This window comes from Paramormyrops kingsleyae, chromosome 19, assembly GCF_048594095.1.
Source record: "Paramormyrops kingsleyae isolate MSU_618 chromosome 19, PKINGS_0.4, whole genome shotgun sequence".
Classification (NCBI taxonomy): domain Eukaryota; kingdom Metazoa; phylum Chordata; class Actinopteri; order Osteoglossiformes; family Mormyridae; genus Paramormyrops; species Paramormyrops kingsleyae.
This window is the reverse complement of record NC_132815.1, coordinates 17,558,826-17,573,499: the sequence shown is the minus strand read 5'-3', so window position 1 is coordinate 17,573,499 and position 14,674 is coordinate 17,558,826. Positions and strand designations below refer to the sequence as shown.

Genomic DNA, 14,674 nt, shown 5'->3' with positions numbered 1-14,674 from the left:
GTGGTCTCAGAGGCTCGGTGGTGCCATTTAGTGCATATGTGCGTGTGTTTGTTTGTGCGTGTGTCTGAAAATGGTGCATGCACTTTGCAGTACAGTGATGTCATCATTTTTGCTCTGCCAATGCTGAAGTGAGTCTGTCCCTTTCGCTGTCACAACGCCAGCCTGTCCAGAAATAAGCATACACCCATTTCTGCACTTGATGCAGAAACCGATGACCAACCGATCACCAAGGTACAGCCAATCTGATTTAGCGCATACATTTCAGTAAAAATGCCACAGAAAGTCCGGGCGTCCAGTTACACTATCGCACAATTCATTTATTCACTAGCTTTATCTCAATGCAGGGGTTTTCGAGAGTGAGACTGAAATAAAATTGCCTGTCCTCTCGGGAGTTTCCCGCGGTAATCAAGGCTGACAGAGGCCAGAGCTTTCATTCTGCTGTCTGCCTTAGTGAAAGGAAAGTGACGGCTTGAGTTTTCCCTCCAACGACAAGCGTTTGGTATGAACAGCCAATAGGGCTTCAAATGCCTTGATGAATTCCGTGCATCATATTTAGCTACTAACACAAGGATCTACGGCTCTAAGCAAGATTATAAAGTGATTTTATAAAATGAGAGGGGTGTTGTCTTCTCATAAGGGCAGAAAGCTGTGCGACTTATCGTTTAATTTATTCATTTTTATGAATTTGTTATTGAATTATAATTAATCTGCAAAGATTACTTATTAATTCCATGTATTATTTTTCAGCCATATTTTCTGTACTTCAGCAGGGAATAATTGTAACCCTAAGTAGTAATACGATAAGGAGGGAAAAGATTAATTGACCTTTACTTGCTTACTTTGCCAAGCATGCCGATTTATCTCTCAGCCTAAAATACTATCTTGAAACTCAGCACAATGTTACATGTCTTACTTATTGGATGTAATTTAATTGGCCTACTGAAACGTTAACCAAATAGCAAGTTACTTCTACTTCCGATAAATGTATTTTAATTGATATTGACATGTCAATCTAATTAAGTCACTGCGGCATTGCAGTCCAGATATCTAGCCATTAGTAACATTAACCGATGAAACATATTGATTAATGTGCATTTTAATGATTGACTATAATAATATGGTGATTGATATATTTGAAATGTTTGGAAAGATATCCATACAACATTGACATGTCTTCATGTAACTTTTGTAGCTTTAATGTAGCTTTTCTTTTCAGTCTAATATATTTTACAATTTAGATTTCATCCATTCCTTTACTGAGAGATGTGTCTCAGAGTCATAAATTATATCAGTTGGAAATATTGGTTCATCTATCAGTATCTGTACTGATGTGATGTCATTTTCTTCACCAACTGAGTTTCAATAGATTTAAAAAATGTCTGCTAAGTGAATCGCAAGGGAAAATCGGACCCTTACCTGCCCACATCAGCAACACCACGACGATGATGATCATCTCTCCTGTTTGGAGGTTTCTGGACTTATCTAAACCCTGCACTGTTGGATCATCTGTGGAGACAGTGAGGACAGTGCAACCAATAAAAATGTTTCATTTAGGCTGTCCTGGGCTTCCAGTAACTTCTGTGATTTTTCAGACCACAGAATGTTATTACTGTCTTCTATCATATTTCAATGCTTTCTTCTGAAGTTCTTACTTAAAAACAGGATTATTTTAAGGTTTCATCTCATTTTATAGGCATATAATATACAAACACAAAATATATTTTGTGTATGAATTGTTTGTGTCCATCTATCCATCCATTATTTGCAGCTTATCCCGGGTCGGGTCGCAGGGGCAGCAGTCTAAGCAGGGATGCCCAGACCTCCCTCTCCCCAGCCACCTTCATGGGCTGTCACGAAATCTCCTGGTAGGACAGGAGTCATCTTAGACTAATACCCGAACCACCTCAACTGGCTCCTTTCGATGCAGTGGAGCAGCTGCTCTACTTTGAGCTCTTCCCAAATGCCTGAGCTCCTAACCCTATCTGTAAGGCTGAGCCTGAATACCCTGTAAAAGAAACTCATCTCTGCTGCTTGTATCCTCAGTCTCATTCTTTTGGTCACTACCCAAAACTCATGACCATAGGTGAGATCAGGAACATAGATCGACTGCTAAATTGAAAGCTTTGTCTTCCACTTCAGCTCTCACCGACAGAACGGTACAGCAAGGATATCCCAGAATTCCCCAGCAGTCCGCTACAATTTATTATATGTAATATAAACAACAAACATGCAGTATTTACTGCAACCCCCACTAAACAGAGCAGACTGAAGATGGATGGATGGTCACATAGTATGTATATTTAATTTATACGACCTAGATGCCAGCTTTAATCATCTTTATGACCACAGTAGCAGAGCTGCCACAATATGTCTACATTTTACTATACAATACATGAATGTCATACTAAAGCCAAGTTCCGAGGAACAGCTACAGTAAATAAACACCAGTGAAAGTGATAATGTGAGGAGCATGCCGGACGTCTGAGGCGTGGCCTGTAGGGCAATGGACCTGGGACAGACCATGTTTCTGAAGCAGCAGAGATGATGTAGCTGATTACTGACCTGTGAAATTTTCTAATGTACCTTGGGAAGAGAACCGCCCTCGTTACGGTTCCATACCAATCTTTGAGATGAGCTCCAGCTACCGCCCTCTATAGGGACCTTATGGCATTACACCCCATCCTCAGGCTTTGCCATGTGAGTGATGAGCCACTTGGTTATTTAACATTTCATCTCCTGAATTGTCCAGCCTGACTTTGCTTGCCTATAGGGTGTGATCCAGTAGTCCAAATCCAATCATGCTACTCTGTGTGTGATTATCAATTACTCTTTTGGGGAACATCTATCATATCTACAATCTATCATATCTACAATGTGAGCAATACACGTGGCCTAAATCTACAGTACCGTGCAAAAGTCACAATCTAACATTGGAACATATGGAAATTAACACAATAAAAACTAATATGAATTTCTTCTGTTCTCCAGAGAGGTACTGACTAGATGAACACTGCTTCAGTTCCCAAACTTCTCTCTTAAATTTCACCATCAGCTCACTTAATTTATTTATTTAATTAGTTAAGAAAAGTCAATGAGATATTGATTAGCTATGCAAGATGTGCTAGTAGTTGAGTCAAAAAATGGTTGCTGCAAATTCTGGGATGATTCCTCTGCCGCCCCCTGGAGGATGGGCTCCCCCTTGAGTTTGGTTTCTCCTTATCCAAGGTTTCTTCCTTCTTGGGAGTTTTTCCTTGCCACTGGCATCTCTGGCTTGCTCACTTTGGGTGGGGATAATGTAAAGCACTTTGAGACAATGTAATGCTGTGAAAATGTGCTATACAAATAAAATTTAATTTAATTTAATTGATTTTAGCAGAGGCTTTGAAATAGCTAAGCTAACTCATATTGACAGCCATACCATCATAGCTGTACACCAACATAAAGATCATTTAAAAATTCTTTGGCTGCGTAAGACTTTTGCACAGTACTGTACATGGATAAGATGCGATGCTTGCAAAACCCCAGAAGCCTGTCTAACATGAAATGGCCATTATGTTCATAGGGAATGACGTTAATCTATTTTGGAGTGGAATGAAATCCATGTTTCTGTGTGTGTAACTGTATCTCTATCTATGTATCTCTTTATCTCTTTAGTCCGTCTAGTTCTTTACATTGTTCTGCTTGCAGCTTTGGATGAAGATTTTTGGTCTTTATTGTCTTGCTGACTAATGTGAAATAACCAGGATCGAATTTCCCGCCAAGGCAACGGCTGACTCCCGGCGTAACAGAAGACGGCTCAGTAACGCTTTACAATAACTGCACCTTCATAGTACATTCATTATATGTCCATAGAACATTCAGTGCACCTTCAAAATACATTCATAATGCATTCATAGGACATTCATAGGCAGCATGTAATATACCTTAACAGCCTAACATACCTTAAAGCTTTAATATACATAAATAACAAGCAGGATGAGTTACGTATTTCAGTGTTTGGTCTGGTCTTTACAACCCAGTCCAATTACAACCATTGAAAGGAAGAATCAATGGAAAACAGATGTATTGATGAAGAGATGAAAAATAGTGCTCTATGATTTTTCTAAACTGTTCAGTCTGATGACACATATTTCATTCAGATGGGTGAAGATAGTTTTGAGGTGCCCTTTAATGCGTGGTGAAGCACTGGCACATTCCAGCATAACATCACTCTCCTCCTGCTACCCCAACACTGAAAAAGTGCAAAGCAATCCACACATTCATCTTGGGGATCAGTCTTCATTAGTTGGATTTACGGCTCGTGGGTGTTCCCCATTTCCTCTGTGACCATCTCTTAACCTGTGTGGAATCGCTCCAGAGCACCACTCTTCCCGATTGATCCTTTGTGTTTTGTGAGTCACACTGAGAATCCCTATTTCCCAATTCCGGATTGTCAGCTTTCCTGCCAGTTATAAAAGGCTCATTTGTAGTATACACTGGGTGTTTTACAATTCTCAGTTATAGCTGCAGGGGGGGGGGGGGGGAGTTAAGTTGAAATACCGCCTACTGCTTCTGACGTTAATCAATGGATCTTTATCAAGAAATAAAATTTTACACTCGGCTGAGAAATGCCATAAACATAAACATCCACGGGGCAAGAAAACTTAATCCCCTATCACAGTAAAATGTCTGGCTATATTTCCCCGCAACGCAAGCTTCCAATGATAAGAAAGAAATGTAAAAAAAAAAAAAAAAGTCTAATTATTCTTTTCATTATTATTTAAATGATTTTTTCATGCGTGTGTTTTCTCTTGCACATAAAAATGCTGCATGATCTGTTACATGCCAGCTGAGAATGAAGACAAAGACATGATGGCGACGCTGTAATCTCTCTTGGGGCTTTTCTGAGTCTCTCATTGGCTGCACTGTTTTTCAATCAATCAACCAGTCAACTTTGCTTTAGTCACAAATCGTTTTACAGTAATTAAAACCAATTTCCCATTACAATGTGAAAACCCAACAAACATTTAAAAGGCAGTATTGGAATGAAATGTAATCATTCCATCATCCCGTCAAAAAGGTTATTAAGTAGTATCACTAAAATGACACTCACTTAATGCATAAATGAAAAACACAGTTGTAAATAATTGATAAAAATAGCAATTTTGGCATCCGTAATTACTCCTTTTTAAATATGACTAGGGGGTTTTGCTAGGGCTATTTTAGAGGGGCTGAGCCCCCCCCCCCCAAAAAAAACAATAAATATACAGTAATTACTTTAAATGTTGTGCTATCATTCATTTTCATTAAAATCAGACCCTCCTCCAATATAGGTTTAACCTCCCTTTTCCTGAATCTCTACTGATACTCCTGAATATGACCAGCAGTGTAGCATTGGAGAAAAGTCATGGTTTAATGTAATCCTGGGTTTGGTGGATGGATGGATGGATGGATGGATAATCATTCCTGTTGCACATACCTTTGAAATAATAGTCATTTGAAAGTGAGCCTAAGCGAGGAGCATTAAAGAGAGAATCGCACTCCCACGATAACTGGGTCAAAGCTGCTCTTGGCGGCGCAGACAACAAAGGAATGAATCAGAAACCCCCTCCCCCAAGAGCTGTTTCTATGATTGTGTTACAGTTTGTGGGTGCAGCAGTTATCTCTCGGTTTAAAAGAGAAACCACAGAGTTTGCATACTCTCTGTGTAATTTAATTGTCTAACATTTTTGTGCGTTCCACAGTGACACACACATTAATATTTTATATGGTTCCATTGGGGAGAGAGCCACTTAGATCCCAGACAGTTATATACAAAATAATACATTAAGATTTCTTTTTGAATTAAAATCATCTGAAATTGAGGTCCAGAAATGGTGTGGCTGATTAAGTTGGTTTTTCTCGGACGCAGACACAACTAGCGGTGAGCCATTAATCAAATGACAGAATCCTGGGACAGCTGTTTGAGACACATTTAGAGGAGAGGATGGGAGAGAGACCAAGCTGGACGCTCGTTCATTCACATTCATATCCATTCCCCATCAGTCTCATTAATGGATTCTAATGATGCCTTATTTTAAGTGATACAGAATCTCTAGAAGCATATACTGTACAGACTTCTCAGTTCACATTAATTATAGAGGTTTTAAAAGCTTTTCAAGATCATATAAACAAATAATCATTAATCAATAAACCTTGCCAGCTTAGTCCAAAACCCTCTGCTTAGGTTTGTTTTCAGTGACACATGTTTTTTAACCCATTTTCTTTGGGGCTACAAAAAGCTGTCCTCATTCAGTGAAGTTTGAGGTCAGTAAAGCTTTCTCTCTGTTGTGAAGTACAGTGTCCAAATGCGAAGCCAGGCTCCATTAAAAGAAAAAAAACACCACTTTGCTTCACTGAATTATATATTGGGGGGACTCCATTGTATTTTAATGAATATATAAATATTTTTAGAACAGAAATGTAATGCCACTGAAACTTTTTTAGTACTGAATCTAAACACTGTACTTATCAGTGTGTTTTTAAGTTGGCTCACAGCCCCAGAAGCTCTGGGAGAAAGCAGAGATTAACTTAAATGGCTTTTTGTGTAGCTTGGGAAGCCAGGGCTCCTCACGGGACTTTCATCGAGCCACTCGCTGATCTCGTATAAAGGACAAGGCCGCGAGTTAATGTCCCCCCCGGCTTCTCCATAACCAGATTTTCTCTTGTTGAGACTCTTAACTGATTGAGCCATCGTGGCAATGGGGGTTTATGTAAGACTGCCTTGCTCTGCCAAGAAAGCGGCTTTCCCCTGAAAGATGTATGCTCAGTATGGGGTGTGATGACAGCAGAGAGTGGTGGATAATCTGATCTGCTATACCTCCTGCACGCTGAACAGGGAGACCTACCTCTGTGTTGCCTAGTATTACACACAGTCTATCATATTCACTGCAGCGCTGTAAAGTTTTTTATTATCTTACTTTTTTGGGGTTTTTTTGTTTGCTCTTCCCCTGTGTTTCACTTCATCCTGTCCTTTATGATTTTACTCTAACGGAACTTACTTCCTGTGCACCGTGTCATTTCCTGTGCCAGTTCTTTGTGCTATTCCAAGCCACTGCCTTTAAGCCATCTTATTTTATTCCTGTCCCATGTATATGGTTTGTTTATGTGTGTAGTGGCTTATTTATTTTCCAGTGGATTTCTGGCCTGAAGCTTTGCTGGTTGCACTTTGCATCGCCCTTGCTTTCCTTCTGAAATCCTTTCATTAATTACCCCCCCCAGCACTGGCATTCTCCAGTCTCCTCTCGTACTGGGCCTTGTCCCATCCTGGTCCTGATGAGGTTCTGTTTTGCCTAGTCCCTGCCTTACAGGCCCTCAAACATTTGGTTGAGCTGTGCTGTGTCTCATGGAGCCCCCCCCCCCCCCGGTCTGCCTACCTGATAACCCACAGACCTGCCTTTCTTTCACCCCCTTCACTGTCTTCCTGCCATCGCTTCTCCTTTTCACCTCTTTGTATTTTCAGCACTGTGGCCGCTTTTTTGACCCCCCCCCCACTCCCCCCGCCCCCACCACACACAAGGCCTTTTCACCATCCCCTTCCTGCCAATCTGTAACCGCCACTGTCCTGCCTGTCACAGTGACCGCTGCTGTTGGACTTAATATCCACCTGTCTCAGTCCTGGCATCCTGCCCCCCCCTTGCCCCCCGCTTTCATCTCTGCCTCTCCCAGCTGCTGGCGCGACAGTGTAGCCAGTAGCCATTAACCCCCCCCCCCATGTTACAGACACTGTCCTGTCAATCAGATCTCTCCATGACTCCATATAATATTTGACCCCACTCTCCAGCAGAAAATGTCTCATGTGTCTCCCTCCCAGGATTCTGCAAGCATGGGGCTCAGCAGGTTAAGCCTCTGTGCTTGTAATCGGAAGGTTGCCGCTTCGGGTCCCATGCTGAGCAGAATAGTCACATGACCATTGGACCCTTGAGAAAGGCCCTTAACCTGCGACATGCTCTAGGTGCGGCAGTTAAATGGCTGACCCTGTGCTCAGACCCCAGGCTTTGCTAATGTCTATACGTGTGCATGTGTCTTAAAAAGAAGAGAAGACTGAATATGTTAAACAAAGCATTGCAATTTACCTGTATTCAAACGTGTACAAATGACAAATAATGCTTCATTTCATTTTGTTATCTATGGGATAATATGTACCTTAACAGGTTGGGGATCTCTGCCCACGTCTGGAAGGTTGTGGGTTCAAATCCCATGACTGGCAGAGTAATCATTCCACCATTGGGCTTTTGAGCAAGGGCCTAAACCCCACATGCTCTAGGGTGGCCCTGTGTTCTGACCCCAATACTTGCTCTCATCTGTGTGTACATTTCTATCCATATCTCTCATGGAGAGCCAGATGGGGTATGCTATAACTGTCCAGCCTTTCCATGGTGAAGAATAAAGTACCTCTGTTCTATTCTATGGTACATTAGGGTAACATTCTCAAAATAAAACTAACGGAGCCTAATATTTCCATTTAAATGACAGTCACATTCATTGAAAATGAATTGTTTTCTTTGACACATCACAAATCACACAACATGGCTGTTGGAAATTTTTGAGAAGCTTTGAACACACATGTCTTATCTCTGAATGCTTACAATTAATAATTAAGTGAAATGTGTGTGCATGTGTTATTTTGATGTTGTGGGGACCATTTTTCCCCCACAAGGTTAAACTCAAATTTATAAAACTCTGTGACTGCAAGCATACAAATTAAAAATGCCAAAAGAAATTTGCTTGGTTACGTATGGCTAAGGGTAGGGCTGTGTAGGGGTTAGGATCAGCATGTTGGGATTACAGTTTTCTCCATAGAAATGAATGGAGAGATTCCACAAATATATGATTACAAACCTGTGTGTGTGTGTGTGTGTGTGTGTGTGTATTTGTGTTTGTGTGTGTGAGCGGGTTTACCTATCCTTATGGGGACACAATGTCCCCATAACGTGATAAATATCTGTTTTTTTTCCTGGTCCCCATAAGGGAAAACTCTATTTTATAAAAATCAGTGACTGCTATGAAAAAACTAAAAATGCAAAAACTCTTGTATTTTGTTAGGTTACTTATGGTTATGGTTAGGGCAGGGAGGGGGTTAAGGTTGTCATAGTTAGCATTAGCATTTTTCCCATTGAAATGAATGAGCGGTCCTCATAAGGATATGTTTACCCTACATGTGTGTGTGTGTGTTTGCGTGTGTGTGTGTGTGTGTGTTTGCGTGTGTGTTTGTGTGTGTGTGTGTGTGTGTGTGTGTGTTTCTGCGTGTGTGTGTGTGTGTAGGGCCTCGCAGAGATGCACTGCCTTATCTTGCTTAACAGATTGTTTACTGAGGAAAAAACTAATTTAAGGAAGAACCTTCACTTGGGGCTAAATTAACTGAAGAGGGTTAGAGTAACTGCAAACAACATCTGGTAACTATTGCCATGTTCCAGCTGCTCACATAAAACCAAATAGGAATAGTGTTGCTAGAATAAAAAAATAAATAAAACAAAATGAAAATTTCCTTCATTTCATCTTGAAACTGACCCCAGTTGGGCTGATGACATATAGAGGCTTACACAAACATAACATTTATAAATAAAAACACTCCACACACATTGTATAGAGACATCATTGTTTTACTTAATTTAATTTAAATCCAGTTTACATATTTTAAAAGAAATATGACCATGGAGGTCTGCTAGGTAATGGTTGTCTTTTGAGGCAGCACGCTGACACACAGAAGGCATTATGGGATTACGTTTTATCTGACTCTGGGGTTTTGTACGTATCATGTAAAGGCAAGAATAATGAGTGACTATGAACTCTTTTCTAGTTCATTCATTTTGAAAGCAGTATTTGGCGAATCAATTGACTAGTATTGTTTTTATTATATTGATAACTTTGCTGAGTCTCTTCAGCTGTAATTACTATTCATTTATTCATTATGTACTGCCATACTAATTGGAGGAAACCCTTAGAGCTTTATAACTTGCTGAATTCTCACCCAGTGCTTGCTGTTACAGACAAAAAATGTCCTTGTTCCTTGTTCTTTTGCCTGATAAGCTTTTTAAATATTTTTTGAATAAATTATTTAGATTGAAATGGAAACTGAAACCTTTCATGACTGATTTAGCCAATAGGAAAACGATCTTAACGACCGCCTGTTATCAGAAGGTCGCCACTTCGAGTCCAGCGGCTGGTAAAGTGATGATGTCACTGCCCCTGAGTAAAGCCCTTAACCCCAGAAACTGTTCTTGGGATGCCAGAGAAATGGCTGGTGTGACCTGACACCAGGCTTCTGCCACACCTGTGGCTGTGTGTCTAGTAGAACAGCAAGATGGGATATATGAAAACTAAAGAATTTTGATGTGCCTGTACTCCTACAAATGGCAAATATGTTATCATTATTGTTGCTGTTATTGTTGTTGTTCTTCTTCCTATTATTATAAGGGAATGACACATATGTGGAGTTTACTTAAAGCTTATAATGCTGTCAGTGAATTTAACCACGCTGACATCATATATATGCTGCAGTATAAACCCTGCATTCTGATTCTACCTTAGTGCAGATAAACACCTATGAATGAATCTTGGAAGCTGGGCATTTCAGTTCTGAAGAAGACGCACCGTTGTAAAGGCAAGAGCATATTGTCCTTATTTTGTTTTGAAAATGTACAACACAGCCCCAAATCCCAGTATCTTTTTCCTCCGTACAGGGAGAAACTTCAAAACAGTATATCACTAAGCAGGGTAATTAATTTTACAATACAGCGACACAGACTGCTAGAGCTAAGCAGACTCGTTTCATAACTCTGACGATTTTCCTTGACCTATTCTGGCAAATTAATGCAGCAGCATCTCCTAACCAGTGCTCCGTTTCCCAAAGATCCCTGTCCAGAAAAACTGCATACAGTCTGTCATCTACATACTGCCTGCACAGATGGCGCTTAAATCTCATTTCAGGGTTTATCGCACTTCCTGTATTGTGGTGATTGTGGTAATGCCCAGTACTGGCCTTGTACCTTAAGGCTTTGGGTTAAAGTCCCACCCCATCTGTGTGAGGAAATTTACATTCATTTCAGTTTCTACCCACAGTCCAAAGGTTTGTATTTTTGGTGGGTTATTACTTCTATACCTGCATTGTGTGCTCTCCAATGGGCAGCTATGAATATAACAGCATCTCACTATTATGTATATCATACATAAACATTTTGTTAAATTCTGCAATAAGTATTGCATTTTCTTTCTCCTTTCTAAATATTTACGTTTTGTATCGCCCGTCCACTTGGAAACATTGTTTTTTTAAAACTATTAAGACTCCACTGGTGCTGTTGGACAAGTATGTCTGACTGACGTATTCCAAGAAGGATATTTTGATCAAGCCACACGTGAGAAGCAAGGCTTTTTAAGAAAATGTGTCCTTTAAGCTGAAAGTTCCATAAAATATTGAAGAATATTGAAAAATATTGAAGGTTTTTCCTCAACACAAGCAGGCATCCAGTGAAAGCTGAGTGCCAATGTCCTAAATACATGTATAAATATGAAAAATCACATCTCCCTCTTCAGGTTGCTGTATATCTCTTTATTATAGTCCATAAAAAGCTATTTGTGTGCTCTAGCTGGCTGAACATTCAATGTAAGATTTATGTGAGAGCACAAGATGGGCAGAAATGAAAATGCTTGCATTCCGAGCACCGCAGAGCTCCGCTCTCCCCCACACTCCCACCCCCAGGCATGACAAAGCTATCAAATTAGCAGTAATGGGCAAAGCCTGGCATTCACTGTGCAGTCTGGCACTGCCTCTAGAGTAGGGGTGTCAGACTCCAGGCCTGGGGGGCCGGAGCCCTGCACATTTTTGGGTTTCCCCTCATTTAACACACCTGATTCAACTCCTTGTGCTAAATACCACACAGCTCTTGAGCTAAATAATTTCTGGTGAAATAGGGAAAGAACTAAGCTACACTGGGCTCCGGCCCTCCAGGACTGCAGTTTGACACTCCTGCTCTAGAGCATTCACTGTGCAACCTAGCACTGCATCTAGAGCATTCACTGTGCAACCTGGCACTGCATCTAGAGCATTCACTGTGCAACCTGGCACTGCATCTAGAGCATTCACTGTGCAACCTGGCACTGCATCTAGAGCATTCACTGTGCAGCCTGGCACTGCATCTAGAGCATTCACTGTGCAGCCTGGCACTGCATCTAGAGCATTCACTGTGCAGCCTGGCACTGCATCTAGAGCATTCACTGTGCAGCCTGGCACTGCATCTAGAGCATTCACTGTGCAACCTGGCACTGCATCTAGAGCATTCACTGTGCAGCCTGGCACTGCATCTAGAGCATTCACTGTGCAGCCTGGCACTGCATCTAGAGCATTCACTGTGCAGCCTGGCACTGCATCTAGAGCATTCACTGTGCAGCCTGGCACTGCATCTAGAGCATTCACTGTGCAGCCTGGCACTGCATCTAGAGCATTCACTGTGCAACCTGGCACTGCATCTAGAGCATTCACTGTGCAGCCTGGCACTGCATCTAGAGCATTCACTGTGCAGCCTGGCACTGCATCTAGAGCATTCACTGTGCAGCCTGGCACTGCATCTAGAGCATTCACTGTGCAGCCTGGCACTGCATCTAGAGCATTCACTGTGCAGCCTGGCACTGCATCTAGAGCATTCACTGTGCAGCCTGGCACTGCATCTAGAGCATTCACCATGCAGCCCGGCACAACATCTATAACATTCACCGTACAGCCCGGCACTGCATCTAGAACATTAAACGCGCAGCCCAGCACTGCATCTTGTCATGCTTGTGTGGCCACACTCGCTGGCTATTGTGTCAGTTATAATCAGGGGCGAACAGATTGCTTGTCAGCCTGTGACTGAAGAACAGAATAACAGTGTGTTCTTACTGTGGTAAGAACCCCTGCTCCATTCCACAGATTTGTTCTTGTATATGCATAAGGGTACTGTTCTTATGCCAATCATCATTAAGATCTAAAAGTGCGTCCGTGCGTCAGATGAGCTGCGTACCTTGGTTGGAGCTGTTGGATGGGAATCGGTCTGACTTCTTCAGGGTTCTGAAGTGAACGCGCTTGCTTGCCTGGCTCTCCCCATAGAGTCCGATGGACTGAACCTGGATGATGTAATCCGTCTCCTCCTCCAGATCCCAGAGGACGCAGGTGCGGCTAGTGGTGTTGACCTCCCTGATGAACCTCTGCATCTGGCCGTCCTGCCTCTGCAAAAGGAGCAAAGCGACCGGGCATCAGCAGGGTTCACTGCATCCACGCTGAGTTCAACCTAAGCTGTGCTAATCCACATAAACAAAATGCCTGATCCACATCACTCCCCTTGTTGCCTGGTGTTGATCTTCAATTTTTGCTAAATCCTATGGATTATGACATACAGTAGAAGGCCTGACTCAAAGCTTAACATGCTCCCTTCCAGTAGGCATCTGGTTTTCATCGCTACTGTGTAAAACAGCATCTCCTGTTTGTCCGCCTGCCACATTCCATCAGAAACTGCAAGGCTTTGGAGATAAATAATGCAATCAGGTGCGTATGAGGACTCATGGGGGGCGGTGATTTTTAAAATGGGGGAGGCACAGTGTCGACAGTATAACCAAAAAGATATTTGTTTCTTATTTTAGCCAATCAGCTACTTGCATGTAAATTCTACTCTCCTTTTTTTTCTGTAAGAAATTATCCTGTTATACCAGCATGGCTCCTTCTCAAGCAATTTGACCATTTTGAACAACAGACAGCTTAGTTAGTGAGCTAACTACAAAACTGCTGAAAATCACTGAACTTTCACTGAAAATTAAACAAATTGATCAAACTGGAAAACTCAATGATAATGATTTTATTTACAATATTTACAAATGCCAATGGTGAAAGGTGCCATACAAAATGATTAACTGTCAGTCTGGGTTGCAATAAAATGCTTTTGTGCACCAGTATGTAACAGAATCAATGAATACTGTGAGCCAACAACACCAACAGCATGTGAAACGTGTCAGTTGTGAGCATTACTGTTATTGGTAGTTTATCCTGTCTTGTCAATGCGTCTCCCAATCACCATGCAGAGAAGCCTGGCTTCCAGGCAGGTCTAAAATATCTGACTGGATGTCTATCTGTCCAATCAACGTTGTCTAAGTCAAAACAATGTAGGAAGCTCCTAGTGAAGCGTGGCGCCCGGGCAGGCTCCGAAAACACATCAGAGCATATTGATCAATAAGTTTTCATCTATTCTCCATTTAGACAAAGCTTGCATGAATCTTCCATAAACGTCCAGTGAAGCACGCTGTCAATGGACGTCTATGGGCTGTCTTTGTTCTAGATTCAAAAGGAAAATTAACGTACTGGTTGTCAAAAGCAACTCCCACAAAATAACCTGTGCTGTGGTTCATTTAGTAAGACAGATTACACTTTTAATTGCAAAATAAAATGAATTTACAAATTCAATTCTCCTGTCAATTTTTTTGACAAATGTTGTGCTTCCCATGTAGTCTTAGAGAAATTGCTTGTGATACGGACGTATGAGGTCATCCGGACGGGAGGGACTCACCTGCTGCGAGATGGAAAAGCCAATGATGACATCCCCCTCGGGGACATCCCAAGACACGGTGGCCGAGTCTGCCCTCAGGTGCATGACGGAGACGTTGACAGGAGCTGGGGGGCGGTCTGCGAGATTGA

General features: G+C 41.7%; 1 protein-coding gene across 3 annotated transcripts in view; it reads right to left on the bottom strand.

Annotated features, from left to right (window-relative positions):
- The window catches only part of fndc4a (fibronectin type III domain containing 4a), a 31,976-nt gene that overhangs the window by 4,942 nt on the left and 12,360 nt on the right, over positions 1-14,674 (bottom strand). For all 3 annotated transcript variants that reach the window (XM_023800505.2, XM_023800496.2, XM_023800514.2), the window contains exons 2-4: positions 14,547-14,662; positions 13,014-13,218; positions 1,417-1,506 (exon numbers count right to left, since the gene is read on the bottom strand). In XM_023800505.2, coding sequence (XP_023656273.2) covers positions 1,417-1,506; positions 13,014-13,218; positions 14,547-14,630 — 379 coding nt within the window. In that variant the 5' untranslated portion in view covers positions 14,631-14,662. The remainder of the gene's footprint in view (positions 1-1,416; positions 1,507-13,013; positions 13,219-14,546; positions 14,663-14,674) is intronic.